This window comes from Ranitomeya variabilis, chromosome 3, assembly GCF_051348905.1.
Source record: "Ranitomeya variabilis isolate aRanVar5 chromosome 3, aRanVar5.hap1, whole genome shotgun sequence".
NCBI lineage: Eukaryota > Metazoa > Chordata > Amphibia > Anura > Dendrobatidae > Ranitomeya > Ranitomeya variabilis.
In genome coordinates, this window is record NC_135234.1 from 88,167,589 (window position 1) to 88,190,424 (window position 22,836).

At 44.7% G+C, this 22,836-nt stretch overlaps 1 protein-coding gene across 3 annotated transcripts; it reads left to right on the forward strand.

Moving 5' to 3' along the window:
• Positions 1–1,006: 1,006 nt before the first annotated feature.
• On the forward strand, positions 1,007–21,847 carry ALDOC (aldolase, fructose-bisphosphate C). 3 transcript variants are annotated; one of them, XM_077294359.1, is made up of 9 exons: positions 1,007–1,199; positions 4,066–4,187; positions 8,432–8,643; positions 10,867–10,921; positions 16,274–16,434; positions 16,552–16,635; positions 18,296–18,470; positions 18,989–19,188; positions 20,983–21,847. In XM_077294359.1, the coding sequence occupies exons 2-9, from the start codon at positions 4,076–4,078 to the stop codon at positions 21,076–21,078; spliced, it is 1,095 nt and encodes a 364-aa protein (XP_077150474.1). In that variant the 5' UTR covers positions 1,007–1,199; positions 4,066–4,075; the 3' UTR covers positions 21,079–21,847. The 3 variants fall into 3 exon arrangements, with proteins under 3 accessions (XP_077150474.1, XP_077150477.1, XP_077150475.1); XM_077294362.1 differs by lacking the exon at positions 1,007–1,199 and adding an exon at positions 1,223–1,389; XM_077294360.1 differs by lacking the exon at positions 1,007–1,199 and adding an exon at positions 3,315–3,640.
• The last annotated feature ends 989 nt before the right edge of the window (positions 21,848–22,836 follow it).

The following is a 22,836-nucleotide window of genomic DNA, read 5'->3' on the forward strand; positions in this document are numbered from 1 at the left end:
CGTAGTATATTGCCCAGCCACGTAGTATATTGCCCAGCCACGTAGTATATTGCCCAGTCACGTAGTATATTGCCCAGCCACGTAGTATATTGCCCAGCCACGTAGTATATTGCCCAGCAACGTAGTATATTGCCCAGTAACGTAGTATATTGCCCAGTGACGTAAAATAAAAAATAAAGATATACTCACCTTCTGAAGTGCCGTTGAAGTCCTGGCGCCTGTGTGCGGTGCACGCGGCAGCTTCCGGTCCCAGGGTTGGTGTGAGCGCAGGACCGGTGATGACATCGCGGTCACATGACCATGACATCATGGCAGGTCCTTCTCGCGCCGGCGCGCAGGACCTGTGATGACGTTGCAGTCACACAGGGTTAATAGCTGTGTTAATGGAGTGCGTTACACCGCGGTCCATTAACGCTGGCATTAACCCTGTGTGAGCGCTGACTGGAGGGAAGTATGGAGCGGGCACTGACTGCGGGGAGGAAGGAGCGGCCATGTTGCCGCCGGACTGTGCCCGTCGCTGATTGGTCGTGGCAATGGTCGTGGGCGTTTTGCCATGACCAATCAGCGACTTGGATTTCCATGACAGAGGCCGCGACCAATGAATATCCGTGACAGACAGAAAGACAGACAAAAGGACAGACAGACGGAAGTGACCCTTAGAAAATTATATAGTAGATATATATATATATATATATATATATATATATATATATATATATATATATATATATATATAATTATATCAAATAAATACCAGTGTCTGAGTGTTCACTGCTCCAGTCACCTATTATAGTGGGATTGGCAGAAATATGGTGACCTTCAGAGAGGTGACAAACTAGCAGTAACACACCGCACACATGATAACTATTACAGATACATACCATCACCTATACAATGGTGGCCATAGCTGTATTAATAGTGCAGGTAATATAACGAGAAGCCTGTATACTGCATTACTAGGCCAGTTTCCATTATTCCTTGAAGAAACAAGTACCAGAAAATCCCAGAGGAAAACGGAATATCTAAAAGTAAGAAGCGTGACGTCAGCAAGCTCCAGGCGAAAGAATACAGCGTGACGTCACTCCCCAATCAGCGCGGAGGGGCGGGGCCGGGAGCGGGTATTAGACCTCCGGAGTCACGTAGCTCTGCAGCAGAAGCCTGTTATTACCGGAGACATCAGAGCTGCGGCCCGACTACAGGTGAGGGGCGGCTGTGGCCCGGGGAGCCCGGCGGGGGATGCCGCCGCTTACTGGGTGGACGGCAGGCAGCTGCCCCGGGATGATGTGGGTGTGGTCTCAGCAGCTCTGGCAGTGATGAGCCCGGTACACGGTGCAGATGGAGCAGAGCTGACATTGTTATTGGTCACTGCACTGTTAACAAGTGCAGTAGGTATATTTGCAGTCCCATGTAAAGAGACAGGGAGAGCTCTACCATATGATCAGCTCTGGATCATGTGTGGTGGAAATGTCATTATTCCCTGGGTCACTACTCATTACAGTCCCCTAATGCTTCCCCCTACATCCTGGTTATATAATGTGGAGCTGTTGGGGGAGGGGTCCATCTTCGTCTGGTTTCTGCCTCCCCATCAGGTCTCCGATACCAGTCTGCAGTGTGGTCCATGCCAAAAACCTGGGCACACACCTGTAACCACCACTCCTAGGAGATGTGCTGGGAGGTGTGGTTCTACAATCTTATGTTTCTTCATGCAGGTCGCCCCCTTAATAACTGTCATTGTGGGGGAGGGGGCGCTGCCATAGGGTGTTTTGCAGCGTGTCACTTATGTAGCTGCGGACCAGAACCTTCTGTATCTGGGAAAGCTGGGTGCTCACTCCGCCGCTCTCGTTACTTGTGGCCCCTAAAGGTCCCATTTGCCCGGATGCATCGCTCATCCTCAGCAGGTGTCTTGCTGCGGGGCCGTGCAGGCTGTGTATGGGCAGCCATATTGCTTTCCTGCTAGTAACTCTCTTTTAGGAGAACGCTCTCTTGTGTTGCCTGTCGAGGTGGTGACCGCTCTGTAGAGTGATGAGTTGTGGATGTTTCCTTGAAATTCGGCTCTGGGCCTCTCGTTAGATGTGCGTCTGCTTATTTCCTCCCATCCTCCACCTTCTCGCTGTCCCCATGACAAGCCTTGGTGTCACAGCCCACTGTTGCAATATATGAAAACAGAAGAAACCGCCCCCAGGATTGTACTGATTATCGGTGGGTTCTGTCATCTTCATCACCAATAGACCCTATTGATCGATATCCTATTGGGGGCGTCACCTTGGGATTCTGGCCGTGACCTTGGGTTAGGAATCATCCCTGAAATCTGGAACCGATGTGAAGAGTTTCTGTAAAACTGCTGAGGTGGATAATGCTGAGGTGACCTAGCGCTAGTAATGGGGGCGATCCTCACCGTGCTGGATGACAATGGCCGCTGTAGGAGAAGGACGCCACAAGGTCATTGTATGATGGAGGTCAGAAGAAGAGACCTGTTACACCACGTACAATTCTGCCTCCTTACCCGATATATTTATAGTATTAGTGATCTACCATGTACCGCAATATGCATCCAGCGAAAACTGCCCTCAATGACCTCCCCATATTATGTCCTCTAGGTAAGGCCAGTATGCTTGGAGGACGGGGTCACGGCTATATTGGAGAAAAAGAGGAGAAAATATTACAATTGAGCTAAATGTAGCAATCAAATAATACGCTGCACAGAAATATATGCTGCTCAGTAATACACCGCGTAGTTTGAGGCTGATTGTATTCGCGGGAGGCGCGCTCTCCTCCTGGGGGTGTGAGCGAGTCCTTATGGGCAGGCTGCCATGTTACAGATCCACAGCAGCCAGATGTCCATCTCTGCCCTGAGGTGTAGGGGGCGCTCTTTTCACGTAAAGTATGGAGGAGATTTGAGTAACTTTCTTCCTCTCTGAAGAGACAATTTGCATAATTAATAGGTTTGATTGCAAATTTGGTGCATAACTGTATTGAGCAAAAAATGGCACCTTTTTTTATTAGTCAAACAGCTAATAAACATGTTTCATCTATTTATTTAAAATGAAAAAAAAAAACACTGGTAAAAAAATTGCCAAATTTGCAATAAAATATTTTGATTATTGCCAACTCTATAGTCCCCTAAAGAGCATATTTCTGAGGCTCCTCGTCACCAAGGCCCCATTCAGCGTCTGTTCCATGAGCTATCTGATAGCCCTGCTGGGAATCGGCCCTTCCTTATAATGGGCTTTTTTCTCGCAGCTGTTGTTTCCTCTCCTCTGAGGGAGGCGCCGCTCCACCAGAACACTCTCCTCCTATCGCCATGGCAGCCTGGTAGATGTCAGCATGGCAGCCATATTAATTAGTCAGCTGATGAGCTAAGCTTGATAATCACCGGGACTCTCTGTTGCTCTAGACAGTCGCACCGTAACCCTTCGATGATCAGTGACCATATACATAGTACACCATAGTCAGGGTTAATGGTGGATCCTTCATCAGCCTTCACCCTCATGAATAATGAAGCTGACGGATCCTTTGTGACTCCCAGCTGCTGTTCCCAGGAGACCATGCATGGAGCCTGAAGACTTCCTGGCCTGTTCCCAAAGAGGTTTATAGGGCGGTAATCTGTTTACTGCTCTCCAACACCACAATCCTTGCACGGGTAAAGCATATTAAGTTTGATAAACGGAAAGTAGTTTCAAGGTGCTTGTGTGCCATCTCTGGGGAAGCGAGGGTTAATGCTTGGCCTGGCATCTGCTACCGGGCATAGTAGGGTTTGGGACCATAGGCGGAGACGAGACTATTCCGGCCCAGCTCTCGGCCTGCTTCTCCTGGTGACTGACTGTTCTCCTCCATAGTGATAGACCTGTCAGTCACCTGGAGCGATTGGGGGAAGGGCAGACTAATCTCGTCCCCTATTATGGTGCCAATCCAGTTTTGCAAATCGTAATTTTCAAAGAAAAAGTTACCAGGCTGCAAGTGTGGATCAGACGACAGGTTCACTTCAATTCCTAGATGTGGTTTTCTCATCTTGAGCAATTAAATAAAAATCTTTTAATGTAATTTTTAACCCTCTATCTCCCACAGATCCTACACGATGACCCACCAATACCCAGCACTCAGTTCGGAGCAGAAGAAGGAGCTGTCGGACATTGCACAAAAGATTGTAACTAAAGGGAAGGGTATCCTTGCTGCAGATGAATCAGTGGGTAAGTGACACGGAGAGGAGGTGTAGTGGAAGAAGGGTAAACCAGGCATCCATTCCCAGAGGGGTGTCTAGGTTTTCTGGCACCCGGGGCAAGAATTCAGTTTGCCCCCCCCAAGCACCTATGCGATTTGTACACTTAGGCCGGGGTCATACTTGCGAGTGCAATGCGAGAAACTTAAGCATCAATACCCGGCACTGCCGCTGGCACTCGGGACTGGTGTGTTCAGCTGCATGTATTTTTATGCAGCCACATGCTCCAGTCCCGAGTGCCGGCGGCAGTGTCGGGTATTGATGTGAGAGACTCGCTCGAGTTTCTCGCATTGCACTCGCAAGTGTGACCCCGGCCTTAGTCACGTGCCGACGAGCTCCTCTCCCTAATTCTCTAAATGCTCAGTGAAAAACTGAGAGAAGCAGAAAGAAAAGCTCGTTATCATGTGACTGTCAGTATGAAAATCCCATATGAGTGAAACATCTATATGATGACTGCTGGAACCTGCTCAGCTGAATCCTGACAGTGAGGATACTACATGCTGTCAGGATTGGCTACAGGGCTTCATTTTATAATTAAAGGGCTCGTCCAGATTTCATATGAAAGTCTGCAGTCACTATATGTAAGCACTGCACACTTCTAGGATTTTCCCTTGCCAGTGGCAAGAGTGGACGGTCGTGTCAGTATGTGATTTATATACTTCTGGCCACATACTGACTAGACGTGTCCAGCCTCTCTCAATTCACGATCATTGAGTGAGGCCACACATGTCTAGTCAGCACGTGACCACATGTGAGCAAATCACCGGCAGGAGAGAATCCTGACAGCGTGCAGTGCGCACTGTGAGAAGTCAGAACTCTGCAGTCACATAGAATGACTGTAGACTCATCACAAATCTGGACAACCACTTTAATTCTCCTTGCATAAATAACAACATGAGTATGTCAGTATCACAAAAAATTTTTACATTCAGGTACCTGATGGATGACGTCGTCTCTGGAGTCGTTCTTTCTTTTCATCTTGTCCAGACGCCATGATGACTCTCCTCATGCACAGCTGTCTCTACAGACCTCCATCTTCTCTGGTCTTCTGTAGCACATCCCTACATGATGCCCTTTAAGATAGTGTCATTATAATGCTCCCAAATAATATCTGCCCGGCGCTGAGCCTTTAAATAAATAATTGCCCCTCACTATGTTCTCAGCACTAAATATGATCCCACGCTGTCCCTCTTATGGTACATGCCCTCCACACTGCTCTCTCTCCTTTCCATACTGAGCCCAGTCTTCACACTGTCTCCTGTCTATAGGGCCCAGTCTCTCTACTGTGACCCTTCATTACATTCCTTCCCCTTGGCATACTGTCCCTTCCTGGCTGTGCCCTTACACTGTTTCCCACACTACTCCGTCTCTATTCTGTGCCCACTCACACTATCTCCCCCCCCTCTCCTCCTCATGTATGTCCCCCCTGCTAACCATACTGTCTCCTCACTTATTTACCCCCTCACTCTCCATATTTCCTCCTCACACATCCTATCACCCTGGCTCCCCATACTGTGTCAGGACACTTTTTTTTTTTTTTTTTTATTTCCCCCTTGATACTCACTGTGTCAACACCACTCACCCCCCACAGAATAAATCCACCCACTTCACACACACTGAATAAATTGCACATGCTTAATAAATGCACACACACTAAAATTATATCTATCTCACTCTGAATCTCCGGTGTCTTCAGCTCCTTGGCCAGAAGAGCACTTGCCACCGACCCGCTTCTTTCTGTGCGCCGGCGAGTGATGTCAGCAGCGTGATCACATGACCTGATCACGCTGCTGGCGTCGCTCTGACCCAGTGGTCAGAGCCTCAATTGTACTCACATCCGTAAGACGCAAGTACAATTGATCTCTGTGAGCCGGTGTGCTGCAACTTCTCTGTGTTGGCTTGACAGCCAGCTCAAGAGAACTGCTGAATGAAGTGGGGGGGGGGGGGGGGGGGGGGCATGGTCTTATGGTTCTGTCCCCCACCACCACCACTAGCACCTTGTGCAGGTCACTGATAATTTAGTGACCTGCTCCATTTTTTTTTTTTTTTAATTCTGCGCCCCTGCGATCATTGTGTGGGCAGCGCATGAGCAGTGGGATCCGTTGTTCTGTGTGCAGAACTTGAATATAATGGCGGCACATGCACAGATCGAGATTTTGGCTCTGTGAAAAATTTAAGGATCTGAAAGCTCAATTTGTGTATGTGCCGCGTCCAGTGCTATTTTATCAAAGTCCTGCACATGCGCCGCCCACACAATGTTGATGTCTATGCAGAATTTTAAAAATGAGGCAAGTCACTGAATAATCAGTGACCTGCACAGGAGACTGGTGGGGGCGGAGAACCAGAGGGAGACCCTGCCTCCATGTCCTTCCCCGAAGCACACGGAAGACCTAGTTTTCAGAAAACTTCATAAAGTGAGTATTAAACAACCATTGAGCGGATCCCTTTACATCAGGTATCATATTAATCAGCATCACAATGCCATTATGGCCATGGCTTTAGTTTATAGGGATAACTCTTGCTGACAGCTTCTCTTTAAAGGGATTTTCTGGGTGGGGGTATGGGAGGTGGACTAAACCAGTGAATGGGTTAAGTATCTATATTAACCCCCTCATGGCGGCAGGAGGTCTGATAATGGCTCCTGTGTCTGGCACATCCCTCTGGCCCGGCTCCAGCAGGATCTGATAGGATGTCAGTCAAAAACTAAAAGGTTAGATAATGTGCTATAGTGTATTCTCAATATGATCAAAGAATCGCATGTCAAATCCCCCGTGTGGGACAAGTAAATATTAATATACTAGCTGTTTCCAGGCAGCTAATGCTCGGCATGCTCATTGCTATCTAATTAATGCTGCTAGCGATTAAACTAAAGTAAATAATGACAACATTCAATAGCGCTTACGCAGGTGGTAAATTAACTTAAAATGAAGTTAATAACAATAATCAAAAATCAGAATAATACTAATACATTTTATTCATAGTGTAAAATCAAAAGCAAACTGGATTTGTGTGGTAATGTGTGGGGACGGAGCCTCGTGTGGTAATGTGTGAGGACGGAGCCTCGTGTGGTAATGTGTGGGGGCGGAGCCTCGTGTGGGGACAGAGCCTCGTGTGGTAATATGTGGGGACAGAGCCTCGTGTGGTAATGTGTGGGGACAGAGCCTCGTGTGGTAATGTGTGGGGACGGAGCCTCGTGTGGTAATGTGGTGGGGGCGGGATTGTGTGGTAATGTGGTGGGGGCGGGATTATGTGTGGTAATACGGTGGGGGCAGGATTGTGTGTGGTGGGGGGGGGCGGGATTGTGTGCGGTAATGGGGTGGGGGTTGGGATTATGTGGGGGGGTGGAGCTACTGTGCAGGGGGCGGGATTGGCGAGTAATCACAATGCTATATAATATATATATATATATATATATATATATATATATATATAAAACTAATATATATATATATATATATATATATATATATATATATATATATATATATATATATATATATATATATATATATATATATATATATATATATATATATATATATATATATCTAATATCTATTAGGTCTCTTCAATCTGTTAAGGCTCTGATCTTCACCACTGGTCTCCGCTTACTTTCTGTAGTGATCAAGTGCAAAACACAATTTCCTACAGCCCAAAAATGTCTGTGACTTGTAGTGTTATGTGACGCATTTCTCCCTGTAGCCCCAGTCTTAATTCTCCCCCCCCCCCCCCCCCCCCCCCCCAAAAAAAAATAAACAAACAAAAAAAAAACTTTGTTTTTAGTATGTTCTTCTTAATGGGGTTGCCCACTACTAGTACAACGCCCTTCTTGAACTAAGTGATTGGCCCCGATAAAATAATCACACCTATACTCACTTGTGCCGTTCCAGCAGAAGTCCTGGAGCTCTTGTGTGGTGTAGTGGTGCCTGGTGCCCGTCAGCGCTGGCGTCACTGTCCCTGCCTTTGTACGGATTGAAAAGGAAGAGGCATTCCGGGCTGCGGTTGATCTGACTTCCTCTTCAAGTTCCACCTGTACCTGTGGAGACAGTGACGCCAGTGCTGATGGGCGCCAGGCACCACGTGTCACAAAAGCATGTGTGTGTGTGAAAAAAAAAAAAAAAAAAGACTGGGTTCCATCTAAATCTAGGATTTGTACTTTCCATTGTGCCGCTAGTCTGTAATGACTTTAATTCCTGCTATGCCGCTTATTTATAGGGAGCATGGCCAAGCGTCTGACTGGTATTGGAGTAGAGAACACGGAGGAGAACCGGCGACTTTACCGTCAGCTCCTCTTTAAAGGTGACAAACGCATGGAGAAATGCATTGGAGGCGTCATCTTCTTCCACGAGACTATGTACCAGCAAGGGGACTGCGGCACCAACTTTGTGAAGATGATTAAGGATAAAGGAATTGTTGTAGGAATCAAGGTGAGGAAATCTAGAGTTAAAGGGATTGTCCAGGAATATTCCCCCCCCTCCCCCATCCCATCAGACATTGGATGTAAAGAGAAGCAGATTGCTTCAGATACCAACCAATCGTCTGATGCCCAGTGAGTATCCTGACCAGGTTTCATTAAAGGGATTGTCCTACACCTGGACAACCCCCATTAAACCCCTACGTTTCCTCTTTTAAAATAATAACACTTTTACTCCCCTCCGTTGCAGCTGTTTATTTTACAAGGGGGAAACTTTGGGCTTGAGATGGGTTATCCGAGTAGTGGACACCCCTTTTCATTAGGCCATTTCTTGCTGTACATTAAGGTACCGTCACACTAGGCGATATCGCCAGCAATCCGTGACGTTGCAGCGACCTGGATGGCGATATCGCTGTATTTGACACGCAGCAGCGATCTGGATCCCGCTGTGAAATTGCTGGTCGCTGCTAGAAGGTCTGCACATTATTTGGTCGCTAGGTCGCCGTGTATCGCCGTGTTTGACAGCAAAAGCGACGATACCAGCGATATTTTACACTGGTAACCAGGGTAAACATCGGGTTACTAAGCGCAGGGCCGCGCTTAGTAACCCGATGTTTACCCTGGTTACCAGCGTAAAAGTTAAAAAAACAAACAGCACATACTCACCTGCGCGTCCCCCAGCCTCTGCTTCCTGACACTAAAGCGCCGGCCCTAAACTGAAAGTGAAAGCAACAGCGGTGACGTCACCGCTCTGCTGTTAGGGCCGGAGCTCAGTCAGCGTCAGGATGCAGAGGCTGGGGGACGCGCAGGTGAGCATGTACTGTTTGTTTTTTTAACTTTTACGCTGGTAACCAGGGTAAACATCGGGTTACTAAGCGCGGCCCTGCGCTTAGCAACCCGATGTTTACCCTGGTTACCCGGGGACCTCGGCATCGCTGGTCGCTGGAGAGCGGTCTGTGTGACAGCTCTCCAGCGACCACACAGCGACGCTGCAGCGATCGGCATTGCTGTCGCTATCGCTGCAGCGTCGCTTAGTGTGACGGTACCTTTAGTTGCCTCTCCTTCTGATTTGGCCCTGATATTAGATTGGATAGGGGGGTATACCTTTAAAATACGACTCTAAATAAAGTGTCCGTAGAAAAAAACATTGGTTGTACGTAACGGCGCCACTGTATGAAGAGCAACACAGATTTCACATTGGAAACCATCCAAACTGGTTTGAAAGCAGATTTTGGAGTGGAATACATGGCAAAATGTGCAGGATAATTCTGCCATATGAAAAGGCCTACAGAGCGTGGGATCTGTGCGCCTCTCGGTCAGATGTTGCCTGCACTATTCTTGCTGACAAAATCCGAATACATTTTATCAGAAATGCCAGAACCTCATTGAACACCTAAGGCTACTTTCACACTAGCGTTAACTGCAATACGTCGCAAATGCGTCGTTTTCCCGAAAATACGCATCCAGCAAAAGTTCTTGCTGGATACGTTTTTTCGTCATAGACTAACATTAGCGACGCATTGCCAAACGTTGCGTCCGTTTTGCGACGCTTGGGCGTGTGGTAGCGGACCGTCGGGAGAAAAAAACGTTACATGTAACGTTTTTTGCTCCCGACGGTCCGCTTTTTCCGACCGCGCATGCGCGGCCGGAATTCCGCCCCCACCTCCCCGCACTTCCCCGCACCTCACAATGGGGCAGCGGATGCGTGGGAAAAATGCATCCGCTGCCCCCGTTGTGCGGCGGAGACCACGCTAGCGTCGGGAACATCGGCCCGACGCACAGCGACGGGTTGTTCCCGACGCTAGTGTGAAAGTAGCCTAACAAACTTATTTAGAAGTCAGTGGGGTCCGTCATGTTTCTATACTCTAGGGCACCAATGTGTGTATACAGGCAATATACATTAACCTGCAAACCCTTCTAGTTCCAAAAAGTAAAACGTGTCCAGTTCCTGTTCACAATCTTCCTATTATGTCCCTCCTATTGTGCCGGGTGGACGCTGGAATTTGAAGGTCGGGTAAAGGAGAGGTCATCCATTCTTCCACTTCTTTTAGTCTCTATTATTAGAGCCGTGGATTGCAGCAAATGAGATAACCCAGAAACCACAGTCCATACTGGGAATATGCCAAAACCTATTAGTCAGCAGTGGAGTCCCTGCATGAATAAATTATTAATATTCCTACTAATGTCTTATTATCTGGGGTGCACAAATGTTGCTGAGCAGTCTCTTTTATGACAGGTTGATAAAGGAGTGGTCCCTCTTGCTGGTACGGATGGAGAAACCACAACTCAAGGTTAGTGATGTGATGGCCACAGGGCAAATTATGGGAGACACAGTGTGAAAGTGACGTGTAAGTGCCAGGGAGCAGATCCTGTAAGTGCCTGAAATGGGAGAGTGGAAAATGTGACACGTAATCGCTCCCATGAGGAAACTGCGCAAAGCTCTGAATGGCCACCAGTGCAATAATAACCCAAAGTGCCCAAGAAATACTATCTTTGTGGAAAGGCAATACTTCTCTGCATGGGACACTGCCTTTCATCTACAATGTAATGCTATTCTGCCACCTATTGTACTAACCTATGGGTCATTCATCTAGAATATATAGACCTACACATCTATCACACAAATATCCTGCAAAATATATTCAGTAACTTCCAATGTAATAATATAAAAAAAATAAATTAATAAAAAAAAATTATTTTTATTTTCCTTTGCTATGGCTTCTTTCACACTAGCGTCGGGCTCGGTCCGTCGCAGTGCGTCGGGCTGAGGTTCCCGACGCTAGCGTTGTCTCCGCCGCACAACGGGGGCAGCGGATGCATTTTTCCAGCGCATCCGCTGCCCCATTGTGAGGTGCGGGGAAGTGCAGGGAGGAGGGGGCGGAGTTCCGGCCGCGCATGCGCGGTCGGAAAAAGCTGACCGTCGGGAGCAAAAAACGTTGCATGTAACGGTCTGCCACAGCAGGGCGCAACCGTCGCACGACGGTTGCGACGTGTGGCAATGCGTCGCAAATGCGTCGCTAATGTTAGTCAATGCTGAAAAAACGCATCCTGCAAGCACTTTTGCAGGATGCGTTTTTTCGGCAAAACGACGCATTTGCGACGTATTGCAGTTAACGCTAGTGTGAAAGTAGCCTTAGTAGTCTGTAGCAGCCATGTATCATAGCAGGCTGTGAATGGGTTAAAAACTATATTTCGGCTAGGTTTGGGCATTACAAGCTGTCGACACATTAGCCATTTAACTAAACTTTTCAGTACAGCTGACAGAAAAGGGGAAAAGCTATAATGTTCTAAAAGGGCCATATTTTTTTTTTTTTTTTTTTTTTTTTTTTTTTTTTTAACGGAGATCACATGGAGTCCATGTTTGATCTGTGAGAGCATGTCCTCTTCTTAACCGTTTTGTGGATAGGGCTCCACCATTAAAGTCCATGGGATTTATTAGATATGGATGAAAAATGAAGACCTCCTCTGAAAATCGAATGTAACACTGAAGTACACTGAGCCGTTTTTAAAGGATTATTCTCAAGCAGATTCAGACAGAAGAGGCCCCCATGCAAGAATATATGGCCCTTTGCAGTCCAACAGCTCAACATAATGCATAATTCCATCTGCTTCAGAGGTGGTAGTTGGCCCCGTTACCTCTTGGGTCCCTGTGCGGCTGCACATTTTGCACCAATAGTATGTCTGCCCATGTTGTAAGTTGTCTCTTGAGCAGCTCATGGCTCTGCAGTCTGCTCACTTCCTGGGTTCTGGCAGGGCGGGCTCTCCCCTGCGAGTGACAGTTCTGCTGAGTAGCAGAATGTAGTATTAGTAAAGTTATGCAGCAGAACTTGTGCTGAGCTTTAACACGTTCAGCGGCTTGTTCTGGAGTGTATACTGCTATCAATAGACGACATAAAGATATTTGGGGGCATTTACGTGAGGTCTTGAATGTGAGAGCCATGATTAGGAAAGCTGCTCTGGAAATTACTGATAGTGTGGGCTTGTGACATTGCAAGATTTATACCAGTGGTGGGGAGGGGAGCAGATGACTGGTATATAGAAATCAGTGGGCTACAGACAGGAGTCTGGGATGGTAGGAGTTAACACTTCTCATGGAATGTAACTGTGCACACTTGGCCAAGGTCTGTGAAGACACTAGGGGCCGAGCACCATAGAAGCCATCTGTACACTATGTAAGATAAAAGCTCTTTAGCAAGAGAATGAAAGTAAATAGACACGGAAAATTAATTACAAACTTATTTTATTGGTGTCTAACAAAAGCAAATTAATAACATGAGATCATTTCTTTTGGCGTCAATTAATAAAGACTCGGTCTGCCTCTTTTCAGTATCTAAAAACTGATGACACTCAAGTTAAATATACAGATGTGTGACTGAGGCCTAAAATTAATAGGTTGAGTTTTCTCACAATATTAAAATTTGATAATTTACATGGTTATTCTGATATTGCTAACTTGATTCTTAGTTATGCTCCTGTTCATAATTTTTGTTACTGAGGAGAGTAGGCAGACAAAAGATATTATCTTCTGCAGCACTAATTAGCCTTCCTGCCACCTGATTCTTACGGTATATGTTTCTTGCTGATGACCTTCTGTGTTCCGTTATGCAGAATCATACCTGCCATAGGGGGGGATGAAAGAACACACTTTTGGCCTGTCTAATGAATGGAGGCCTATGAGAACATTACAGTATACATTGGGGAAAGAACCTGACAAATGCTGTAGGCTAAGAGCACAGACCGTGTGAATTTAGCCTATCTCCCACCTGCAGCTTTCAGTAGTGGAGCAAACTGGCATTGTAGCATACTAATCCACTAGCTGCCATGGTCGGTAGAAGTTGTAGCATTTAGGAAGTGAACTTGAGGAGAAAGAGGCTGTTGTCGTCATATTGCCATTGCAAGTCACCTGGCCGCCTACCAAAAAAAAAAAAATTGTTATCAAGAAAAACTGTTTTCCACATAACCAAAGCTTCACCCTTCTCCATTGACGAGGACATCATAAGTCCTAGGTCTAAAGAATCTAGCAGCACCAGACAAATGTGTGGGGTAGTTTTTTGTTTTTTTCTTTTTATTTCTTCGCTCCACCACCCTTTGAACTGAAATAATGGAAAGATTGGCTGTGAAGGTCAGAAACATTATGGCATCTGCAGCCACGTACTTGCGTGCGGATTTGGGACTTATTCCCTATTTGTAGTGACTATACAAGGCCCCTGAGACTAAGGCCTTATTCACACGTCAGTTTTTCACGTATGAGTGCTGTCCATACTTCTTCACGGATAGCAGTCGTACATAATTTATTTTTTTTAAATCATAACTTATTACAATTATTAGTTTTTATTGTATTGTTAAAAAAATTAACAGGACACCCCCCTTACACTTCTCTGTATATTATATAACCCCCACCATATATGAATCAGACCATCGTTCCAAATCGCAGATACAGAGGATATAGAAATAGAGATAATCTAGACATTCCACGGTAATTCCTCCAAGTCTCTCATTTTATGATATTTATGCGTAGCCCTCCATTTTCTGAAAACCCCTTACTACAAACGTAGAAGCAAAAACATTTAATCCATGAATTCTCTGACTTTCGGTGGTGTGTTAGCTGTCATACTTATGACAGTCTATGGGGCTGGGGAGTTTTTCCTCGGACCGTGTGATCCATCCAAAATCACATAGACCTGTCCGAAATTGATTTGAAAGTCGGATCAAAATCAGTCATAAAAGTTTGTGGGTTCGTGAATAATCTGACAGCTTTCAGATACCATCAGTGTGCTGTCTGTTTTTCACTCACTAGACACTGTAGGAGAAGGGGGAGGATTTTTATTTTTTCCCCTCCCAGAGTTTCAGCAGTGATTTTCTTTTTTTTTTTTTCTATCCGCCTTTCTATTCTGTCCAAAAAAACAAAAACCTGACGTCTGAAATGAGTGTGAGGAAAAAGGCTGTGGGGTGGTCCTGATCTACTGAGACAAAGAATAGCATCACAAGTGCAGTGTGGGTTTTGCCATCACTCCTGGAGCTGTGCCGATTGTCTTCAAGGATGTCACAGGAGAAAGTGCATTGTCCTTTTAAACAGACTTCAGACCCTTTTTTTTATTTTTTTGCTTTTCGGTCAGGTTCTCTGGAAAGGACTACCCAGACATTTGTGACATGCAGTAAAATGGATTCCTCCAATGACAATCAAGATTCAGAACTGACTCCTCCTTCAATCCTTCTTTCTTCTTGAAGTGGGAAGTGTTACCCTATAAGAATCACAGTACACCTGATAATGTACCAGGTGTGCCTACAGAGATACTACCTACAATGATTTTTTTTTATTTTTTTTTTTACAAACTCAACATATAGGATATATTCAAATGTTTTATTGTTCATAAAAAAATATATGTGGACGATACAGACAATGGTGCAGAGATCAGCACATGAAAAACCTACTGATGGTAAAAAAAAAAAAAAAAAAGAGGAGGGAGAGGGGTGCAATATAAGTTTCAAGGCAAGTAGTTACATATGAGCCATATAATGAAGAGAAGCCACCACAAATACAGTAGAATGTAAACCAGTATGCAATAAGCACTACATTGAAATACCAATGACTAAAATGATAATCCATACTTTTGTATAAAAGCATCAGTTTACAAAGTAATATATTTAGTAAACACGGTATGTTTGTCTCCATATTGGTAACATCACACACCCTTAATGGGACAAAAGTGCATAAAAGACAATACGTGTGAGTGAATATAATAAGGCTGCTGTATATATACACCGGAGCAAATTGATGACACCCTGACACGCGTTTTGCCTGGGCTTTCCAAGCAGTCTCCTACTTCAATAAGAAGGGGATATGATCACCCAAGCACCAGGAGGAAGAGATCATTGTCCTAGAGAAGGAAAAAGACTCCATTATACAACAGCACAGAGCGGAGGTCTCACCACAGCTTGTTAGTCATCAAGGAAGAGCTTCAATTTTGTGGATGTCTGTCCTTAATATTTTATCTATGTAACGGAATGTAGCCAAGCAAACTGCTTCCTAAAGGGACCTGTCAACCGATTTGTGCTGGCCAAACCCCGGAAGGCATGAATCGGTCTGGCTGCTCAATTGCAGCCAGGAATATGTATATATTTTTTTCACCCCTAACGCACTGCATTTCACAGAAAGTATAGTAAAAAAAATCCCCCCAGGTACTCTAGGCAGAGAGGAGTCTAGATCGGCGTTGCCCAAGTCCAGCTTATCCTCGCACTGCTCTAGGTCTCATTTGTGTCCATTGGGAGGGATCTGTCAATTGCCTAGGAAAGTTGGGGGAGAGGCCTCGATTTGGGCAGCATGAATCAGTTAACGGGTTACCTTTTACAAAAGGTTGTTCAGAGGAAAAGTAAAAAGGGAAATTTTTTAAAAAAATGTATTTTAAAGAATTACGGCACTATAACATGTAGTTTGTCCTGCAAATATGACCTCATACTACTATGATGAGAAAAATGCTAAGTTGTGGAGTGTAAGGATGACAACGTTAGAGTGGGGAAATTTTTTATTTTTTTTGCTTACAACCAGAAATCTCATTTAAAGGTTGATGTGTTTAATCCTGATTTTTGTCTTATGTTATATATAATATATATATTTTACTCTTCCTTTTCTCTTCCTCTTATAGGTCTGGATGGCCTGTCCGAGCGCTGTGCTCAGTACAAGAAGGATGGTGCTGACTTTGCAAAATGGAGATGTGTGCTTAAGATCAGCGAGCACACCCCATCTTCTGTTGCTATAATGGAGAATGCTAATGTACTTGCTCGCTATGCCAGCATCTGCCAGCAGGTAAATGGGTTATTGTGTAATCTTGTCTGTGGCAGGGATAACAAAGAATGTTATTATGTGAAAATATGCAGTGGATAAACCTGGATGTGCAGTTTATAGTGCTCTTCTTTTCTACAGAACGGCATTGTTCCCATTGTGGAGCCTGAAATCCTTCCTGATGGAGACCATGACCTGAAACGCTGCCAGTATGTCACTGAAAAGGTTTGTACTTGGACCGCCATAAATATACTTTGCACGCAGCCCACCTACCTTTACTTTTTTCTCTTTCTCCTCTCTAGTCAGTAGTACTATGTTTACCAGAAAATAAGTCCTACCGCGGAAATAAGCTTTAGCATGATTTGCTAGGATTTTTGGAGTATGCTTGAAATATAAGCCCTACTCCATAAATAAGCCTTCATTACAGTAAGGGCTGGCGTTGGTTGGGAGAAAGACAGTCGGGGCCAATATTTTGAGCCCTAATCATTTCGTATTCCAAGGTAAAGACTATAGAAAAAACGTTTTAAGGACTTCATGACCTGTTTCTGCGTGGTCGATTCCTCTGTCTGCTCAGCTATTGCCCTTTCTTCCCTGTCCAAGTGCTGATGGTTTCTACTGTGTTTGTGTGCTTCTCTGCAGGTGTTTCTCATTTTCCGATTTTTGTTTGCTCTATGACATTTTGGCAGGGGATTTATATGTTCAACCTTCACTGCACTTTCTTGCTGGTTATACCTCTTGGTGGATGTGTGTTCAGGAGTTTGAGCCCTTCAGCTTATGTTGTTTGGTTAACTCCAGTTGTATTCCTGCAGTGAGTCTGTTTGCTTCCTTCCCAGCACCTTTTCCTTTTACCACTGTTGGGTTTCTGTGAGGTTACGTGTTACTTTTTATTTTGTTATTCCTTAGTTTACCCTCTCTACCCAATATGAACATGTTTTCGTATCTCGCTAGGAGAAACCCTTCAACGTCCGTTTACGGAGTTAGGTCCAAAGTGGTGTTTTTAGTTGTGTGGCTAGGGCTTTTCTAGTCTGTACAGGGGCCAGTTGAGTGTAGGTGCGGCATCTCCCTGTAATTAAATTTTCTTTCTGTTACCCATGTGTGAGTATGTACAAGGACCTTTGGTGACGTCATGGTCATGTGACCATGATGTCACCAAAGGTTGTTTAACTGCAAGAGCCTAGAGGAACTAAAGAGGAGCCAGGCTAGTATATGCAGTGTGTATAAATACGTGTGTTCGTGTGATGACATTATAATATTTGAATAAATGTTGTTTGTTTATGGGAAAAAAATAAGACCTCCTCTGAAAATAAGCCCTAATCTTTCAGCACAAAAACTAATATAAGACCCTGACTTATTTTTGTGAAACACGGTAGATCATAAGAATTGTACTTTTGTAATATTTATGCATACTACAAGCCTTTACTTTGCATTAAACATCAAAATGATGATAAATAGCTCTTCTTCACATTATAAAAATAATCATACAACAATCTAATATCAGAATAATGAGGTACCCGCTGTCACAATATGTAGCAGTGATATAATAGAAGATTAAAAGTAAATAAAAGTAATGCTTCAGTGGAATACTTAATCAAATGGACCATGTCCTTTTCCCATTCACATTGTGTATATATGAATAAGAATACACCTTTAGTCGTAGTGGACACCGTGTCTGTGGTGCAGAAAACAATAAGTCCACTACTTCCGTTTCACTGTTTGTTAAAGCTTCCTCAGGAGGTGGAGAGTGCAGGAAGGAGTTTCAATGGTGGAGTAGGGCCAAAAATAAATCTCAGATACGCCTGAGAATCGTGTAATCCTCTTCAGCTATTTTCAGACGGCACATTCCCTTTTAAGTTCACTTCTTCTTCTAAACTTACGCCCTATGTAGGTTCTTGCTGCTGTGTACAAGGCTCTTAGTGATCATCACATTTACTTGGAGGGAACACTACTGAAGCCCAACATGGTGACTGCTGGCCATGCTTGCCCTAAGAAATATGCTGCTGAAGAGATTGCCATGGCCACCGTGACTGCCCTGCGCCGCACTGTGCCCCCTGCAGTCCCAGGTAAAGGGTTCCCTATATTATGTTTGTCAATATCTATATTTATACTGTGCAGTCATCACTCCACGAATATTTGTTTTCCTTTTTTGCTAATATCACGTTCCTCAACCATTCATCAAGAATGGCATTGTTCTTGCTTGTCTTGATGAGGTGTGCTGGAGTAAGGGCTGTCTGATCCACTAGGAGGCACACAACATTAAATCAATCAAGTGTGTCTGAAAAGTGGCGTGCGCTTCACCACCCTCTCCAGAGACTGGAGTAAGTTTTGTGGTGTAAGGCATGCTACTGCTACTTATGGATTTGCCTATTTGACAAAGCTGGTCAACACTGACTTGGAAACCAAAGCATTTTAAGCCACATTTCTGGCACAATCACGTTGATGAATCGGGGACAGATAATCGCTGAGTTCGTCCTATCTGTATAGTGAGGTACTGTATTAATCCACTGCCGATAAGGCGAGGTTGTAAGGTTCTTTGTATCTAGAAGGGATGACATGGATGATGAGTTCCTTCTCTTCCTAGGTGTTACTTTCTTGTCTGGTGGACAAAGTGAAGAGGAAGCCACCATTAACCTAAATGCAATCAACAACTGTCCTCTAGCAAGACCCTGGGCTCTCACTTTCTCCTATGGACGAGCCCTTCAGGCCTCGGCTTTAAATGCCTGGCGTGGAAAGAGAGAGAATGAGCACGATGCTACTGAAGAGTTCCTGAAACGGGCATTGGTAAGATCTTTAACTCGTCTGAAACCTTTTGTTGCACGTCCCTGGAGGCTTTTCAAATCTGTTTCCATTTTATACCAAGTGGGCAAACTTGTATTTAGCCCAAAATACATGCAGTTAAAGGGATTGTATTTATATGTGCATGCAGCTCTTTCAAAGACACGTCCAGCAGTACCTTTTACATAGCCAGTCTATTCCTTTTATTGCTGAGAAATCAGCAATTACATTGATTTGCAAATGAGGCTGAAGAGCTATTTGTAGATCTGACGCCTCTGTCACTCCAGCTCTATTCCCAGCACTGCCTCCTGCTTGACTGACAGCCTCTATGCTGTGTTACAAAGGAGCAGGAGGAGGTGGTGCTTGGAAAGGGAATAGAGCTGGAGTGACAGAGGCTTCAGATCTACAAATGGCATTTCAGCTTCATCTACATAACAGTTCAAATGCTGATTTCTCAGTGACGGTGGAGCAGACCGGCCATGTAAATGTATTCCTGGACTTGTCTTTGAAAGAGCTATATACACATTTATGAAATCATTTTAATTGTGTGTTTTTTGGTCTAAAATATGTTGAAATGGGTTTGATTAAAAAATTGTGGACAGCTTGCCTTCTGTGATGTTCTGCGTAAAATGTCAGAACTAGCTCACCAATGGACTCTGAGTATTGGAAGGAATATCAGTCCAAAAATACAGTATTTTTCAGATTATAAGACGCACTCCCCCCCCCCCCCCCCCAAATTTGGAGGGAAAATGGGGCTGCATCTTATAATGTGGATATACCTTACCAGCTGTGGTGGAGCTGGGTCCCAAGGTCGCCACTGGAGGAGGCAAGAGTGGAGCGTTGCTGCAGGATGAGGAGGAAGGGGTGTTCGGATGTGCGGTGCGGCGCGCCGCTGCGGGTGTTCGGTGCTGCGTGGGCTCTGCCAACATCTTGTGAAAGCCCAGGGCCCCCGCAGTTGCATGGTTTCCTATGCAGTGGACTGGACTCCGGGAAAATGGCTGCCAGCCGGGGGCGGTGCATGCGCAGATGGCGATCTTGGCACTAAGATCTCGGGAGATGAAACCGCAGCTCCAAACACCCGCAGTGGCACGCTGCACCACACATCCGAACACCCCTCATCCCAGCCTGCGGCAACGCTCCACTCTTGTCTCCTCCAGTGGCGACCCTGGGACCCACCCACCACCATTTTATTAAAAAAGTTGGTTTTTTTTTCTTTGTTTTTTTTTTCTCCTCAAAATTTGTGGTGCGTGCTATAATCCGCAAAATACGGTACATGCACATAAAGGGTAACTAAACCTTTACGTTTTGTATAGGCACTTTCCATGTCTGCAGATCAGTGGGGGTTCTAGTCCTGGGGACACCTCTCATCGATTAAAAAGATGTCAGACAAGTGTCTACCTTGGCAGATGCACATAGTTCTTGCCTTTTGCGCACACAGAGTGAAGTACGGATACATTATAAAGCACAAGCTTCTAACTTTCTATTGCATCCATACAATCGCTAAACATAAATTTGGCATGAAATATGGCACATTCGGATTCGGTGAATGTTTCCTGAACAAGTTCGCTCATCTCTAGTGTGAAATCACTGAAACCAAGGGGGCAGCTTGGTGCACAGGCTACATACGCTTCCGAGGCTGAAGACTCTGCAGAGTTCATCAACAAGCAAGGTGTCAAGACTCCATAAAACTAGGGATAATACATGTAGAGGAACTGGTCACTCGTATGACTATGCACAGGATAAATGAAAATAATTAGTGCCAACATCACAATTTCCTTTCTTTTTTTTTTCTTTTTAAAGGCCAATGGACTTGCAGCTGCTGGAGAGTATGAGCATAGCGGTGATGGCTCCGGGTCGGCTGGCCAGTCCCTATATGTTGCCAATCACGCCTATTGAGTATGGTGGTGTGACGATCACTGACCCACAGAACAACGCCACTCTGCTTTCCTGTCCTAAAAGCAGCATCCACATGGACACCCCTCACAACCAAAGTTTGGAATAGCCACAGCCATTCCCCACCTCGCTCCTCATACTTGTCCACTGCCAGGAGGAGGCCTTTGCAGCCTCCGCTGTTAGGGCTGGATCTTGGGTGCAATGATTGGATCTGACTCCTGTCTTGCACTGTAATTCACTTGGTTCTGTTGAATATTTTCCTACTAGATCTCTTTATTTTTGAGGCCTAATAATATACTAAGAGCAATTTTAAAGAAAATGGAAAGCTTACATAGGTAATATATATGATATACCTGGCTTTGAGCGCCTTCTGAAGGGCAGTTGAAGGAAACATTGAGCACATGTATAATTGGATGACTAGTTACATTGGTTTCTTACCATCTCTGTCACCTACACAATATCTGACCCCATCTAGAAGTCTGTATTAATACCCTGGAAAGACATTCAGTGATCCATGACTTTCCCACCAGGCTTTGTTCTGGCAAAGGTCTAACACTTTGTGGTACATCTTTAGATTGCTTGGTTTCTGTGCTACTTTCTCCACCGAAAACTGACCAACCTCTCAACACAACTTGGAAATGAAAGAGCAGAAACCCCCAACAAGGCAGGGTAGCTAACTAAGTCCTGTGCATTGTGAAAATAGTGTTGTCTTTATCTGTATGCAACTGATGTACCAAATAGTCAAGAAATAAACTAGTGAATTAAAAAGAAATTGTGTGATTATCATTAATTTATAACCTTCAGATTCCTCTTCTGCACTTTCCATCCATAGATGATCCCAGAGAAAATGGCCTCAGCTTTTCATGAAATTTTCCCTCTTCTAAAACCATAAACGAGCGGATCTCCAAGACTCCATCTTCATGGTCCCAGTATGGAACCCCAGTGTCCAGACCGATGCAGGTCTCCTGACCTGATCTTACCAGCTTTATATATGCCTATTAGATAATGGAGTTTGGGTCCCGTGGCCACCCTGTCTAAACTCAGACCATGAATGTAAAGAGGTGTGAACCCAGCTCTGCCAAGGCTGATTTTTATCTTGTATATGTTTTATATATGTAAACTTAATAAATAAGTCGCTAGTGAGATTATTATGTATAATCCTTTCATCTGCAGTTAGTACACATTCTGATTAACCCCATATAAAGTTTAGTTGTTCTGTTAGAATTTTCCTGACATTTTCTTAGTTGCATTTTACAGCAAAAACTATCGTCTTTAAACAGCTTACAACACAGCAAAGGCATATCTTTGTTGAAAATTATCAGTGAGGAGTAGGGTACAAACAAAAAAAAATTCCAAGACATTAGATATACCATGAAACACTGTGAAGATGGTCATCAATAAGTGGCTTAAATTTGGCATAACATTGACATCACCTAAAACTGGATGTTCCTCCAAAATTGTTGAAAAGATGAGTAGAAAAATTGGTCTAGAAGGCTGCTTATAGGGTCTACCCCAACCTTAAAGTGAACCTGTCACCCCCCCCCCCCCCAGTTGTTTCAAACTAAAAGCCACCTTGTGCAGCAGTATTACTGCATTCTGACAAGGTGGCTCTTTTAGTTCTGGGTGCTGTAACTTGAGAAATAATCAGTTTTATAATTTGTCTGAAGTACCTGGTTCTCAGTCAAGTGGGCCGGCGTTTCCCCCCCTGCTTCAGACAGCACACTGCTGTCACTCATATCTTCTTGGTGCCGGGCGCCGCCT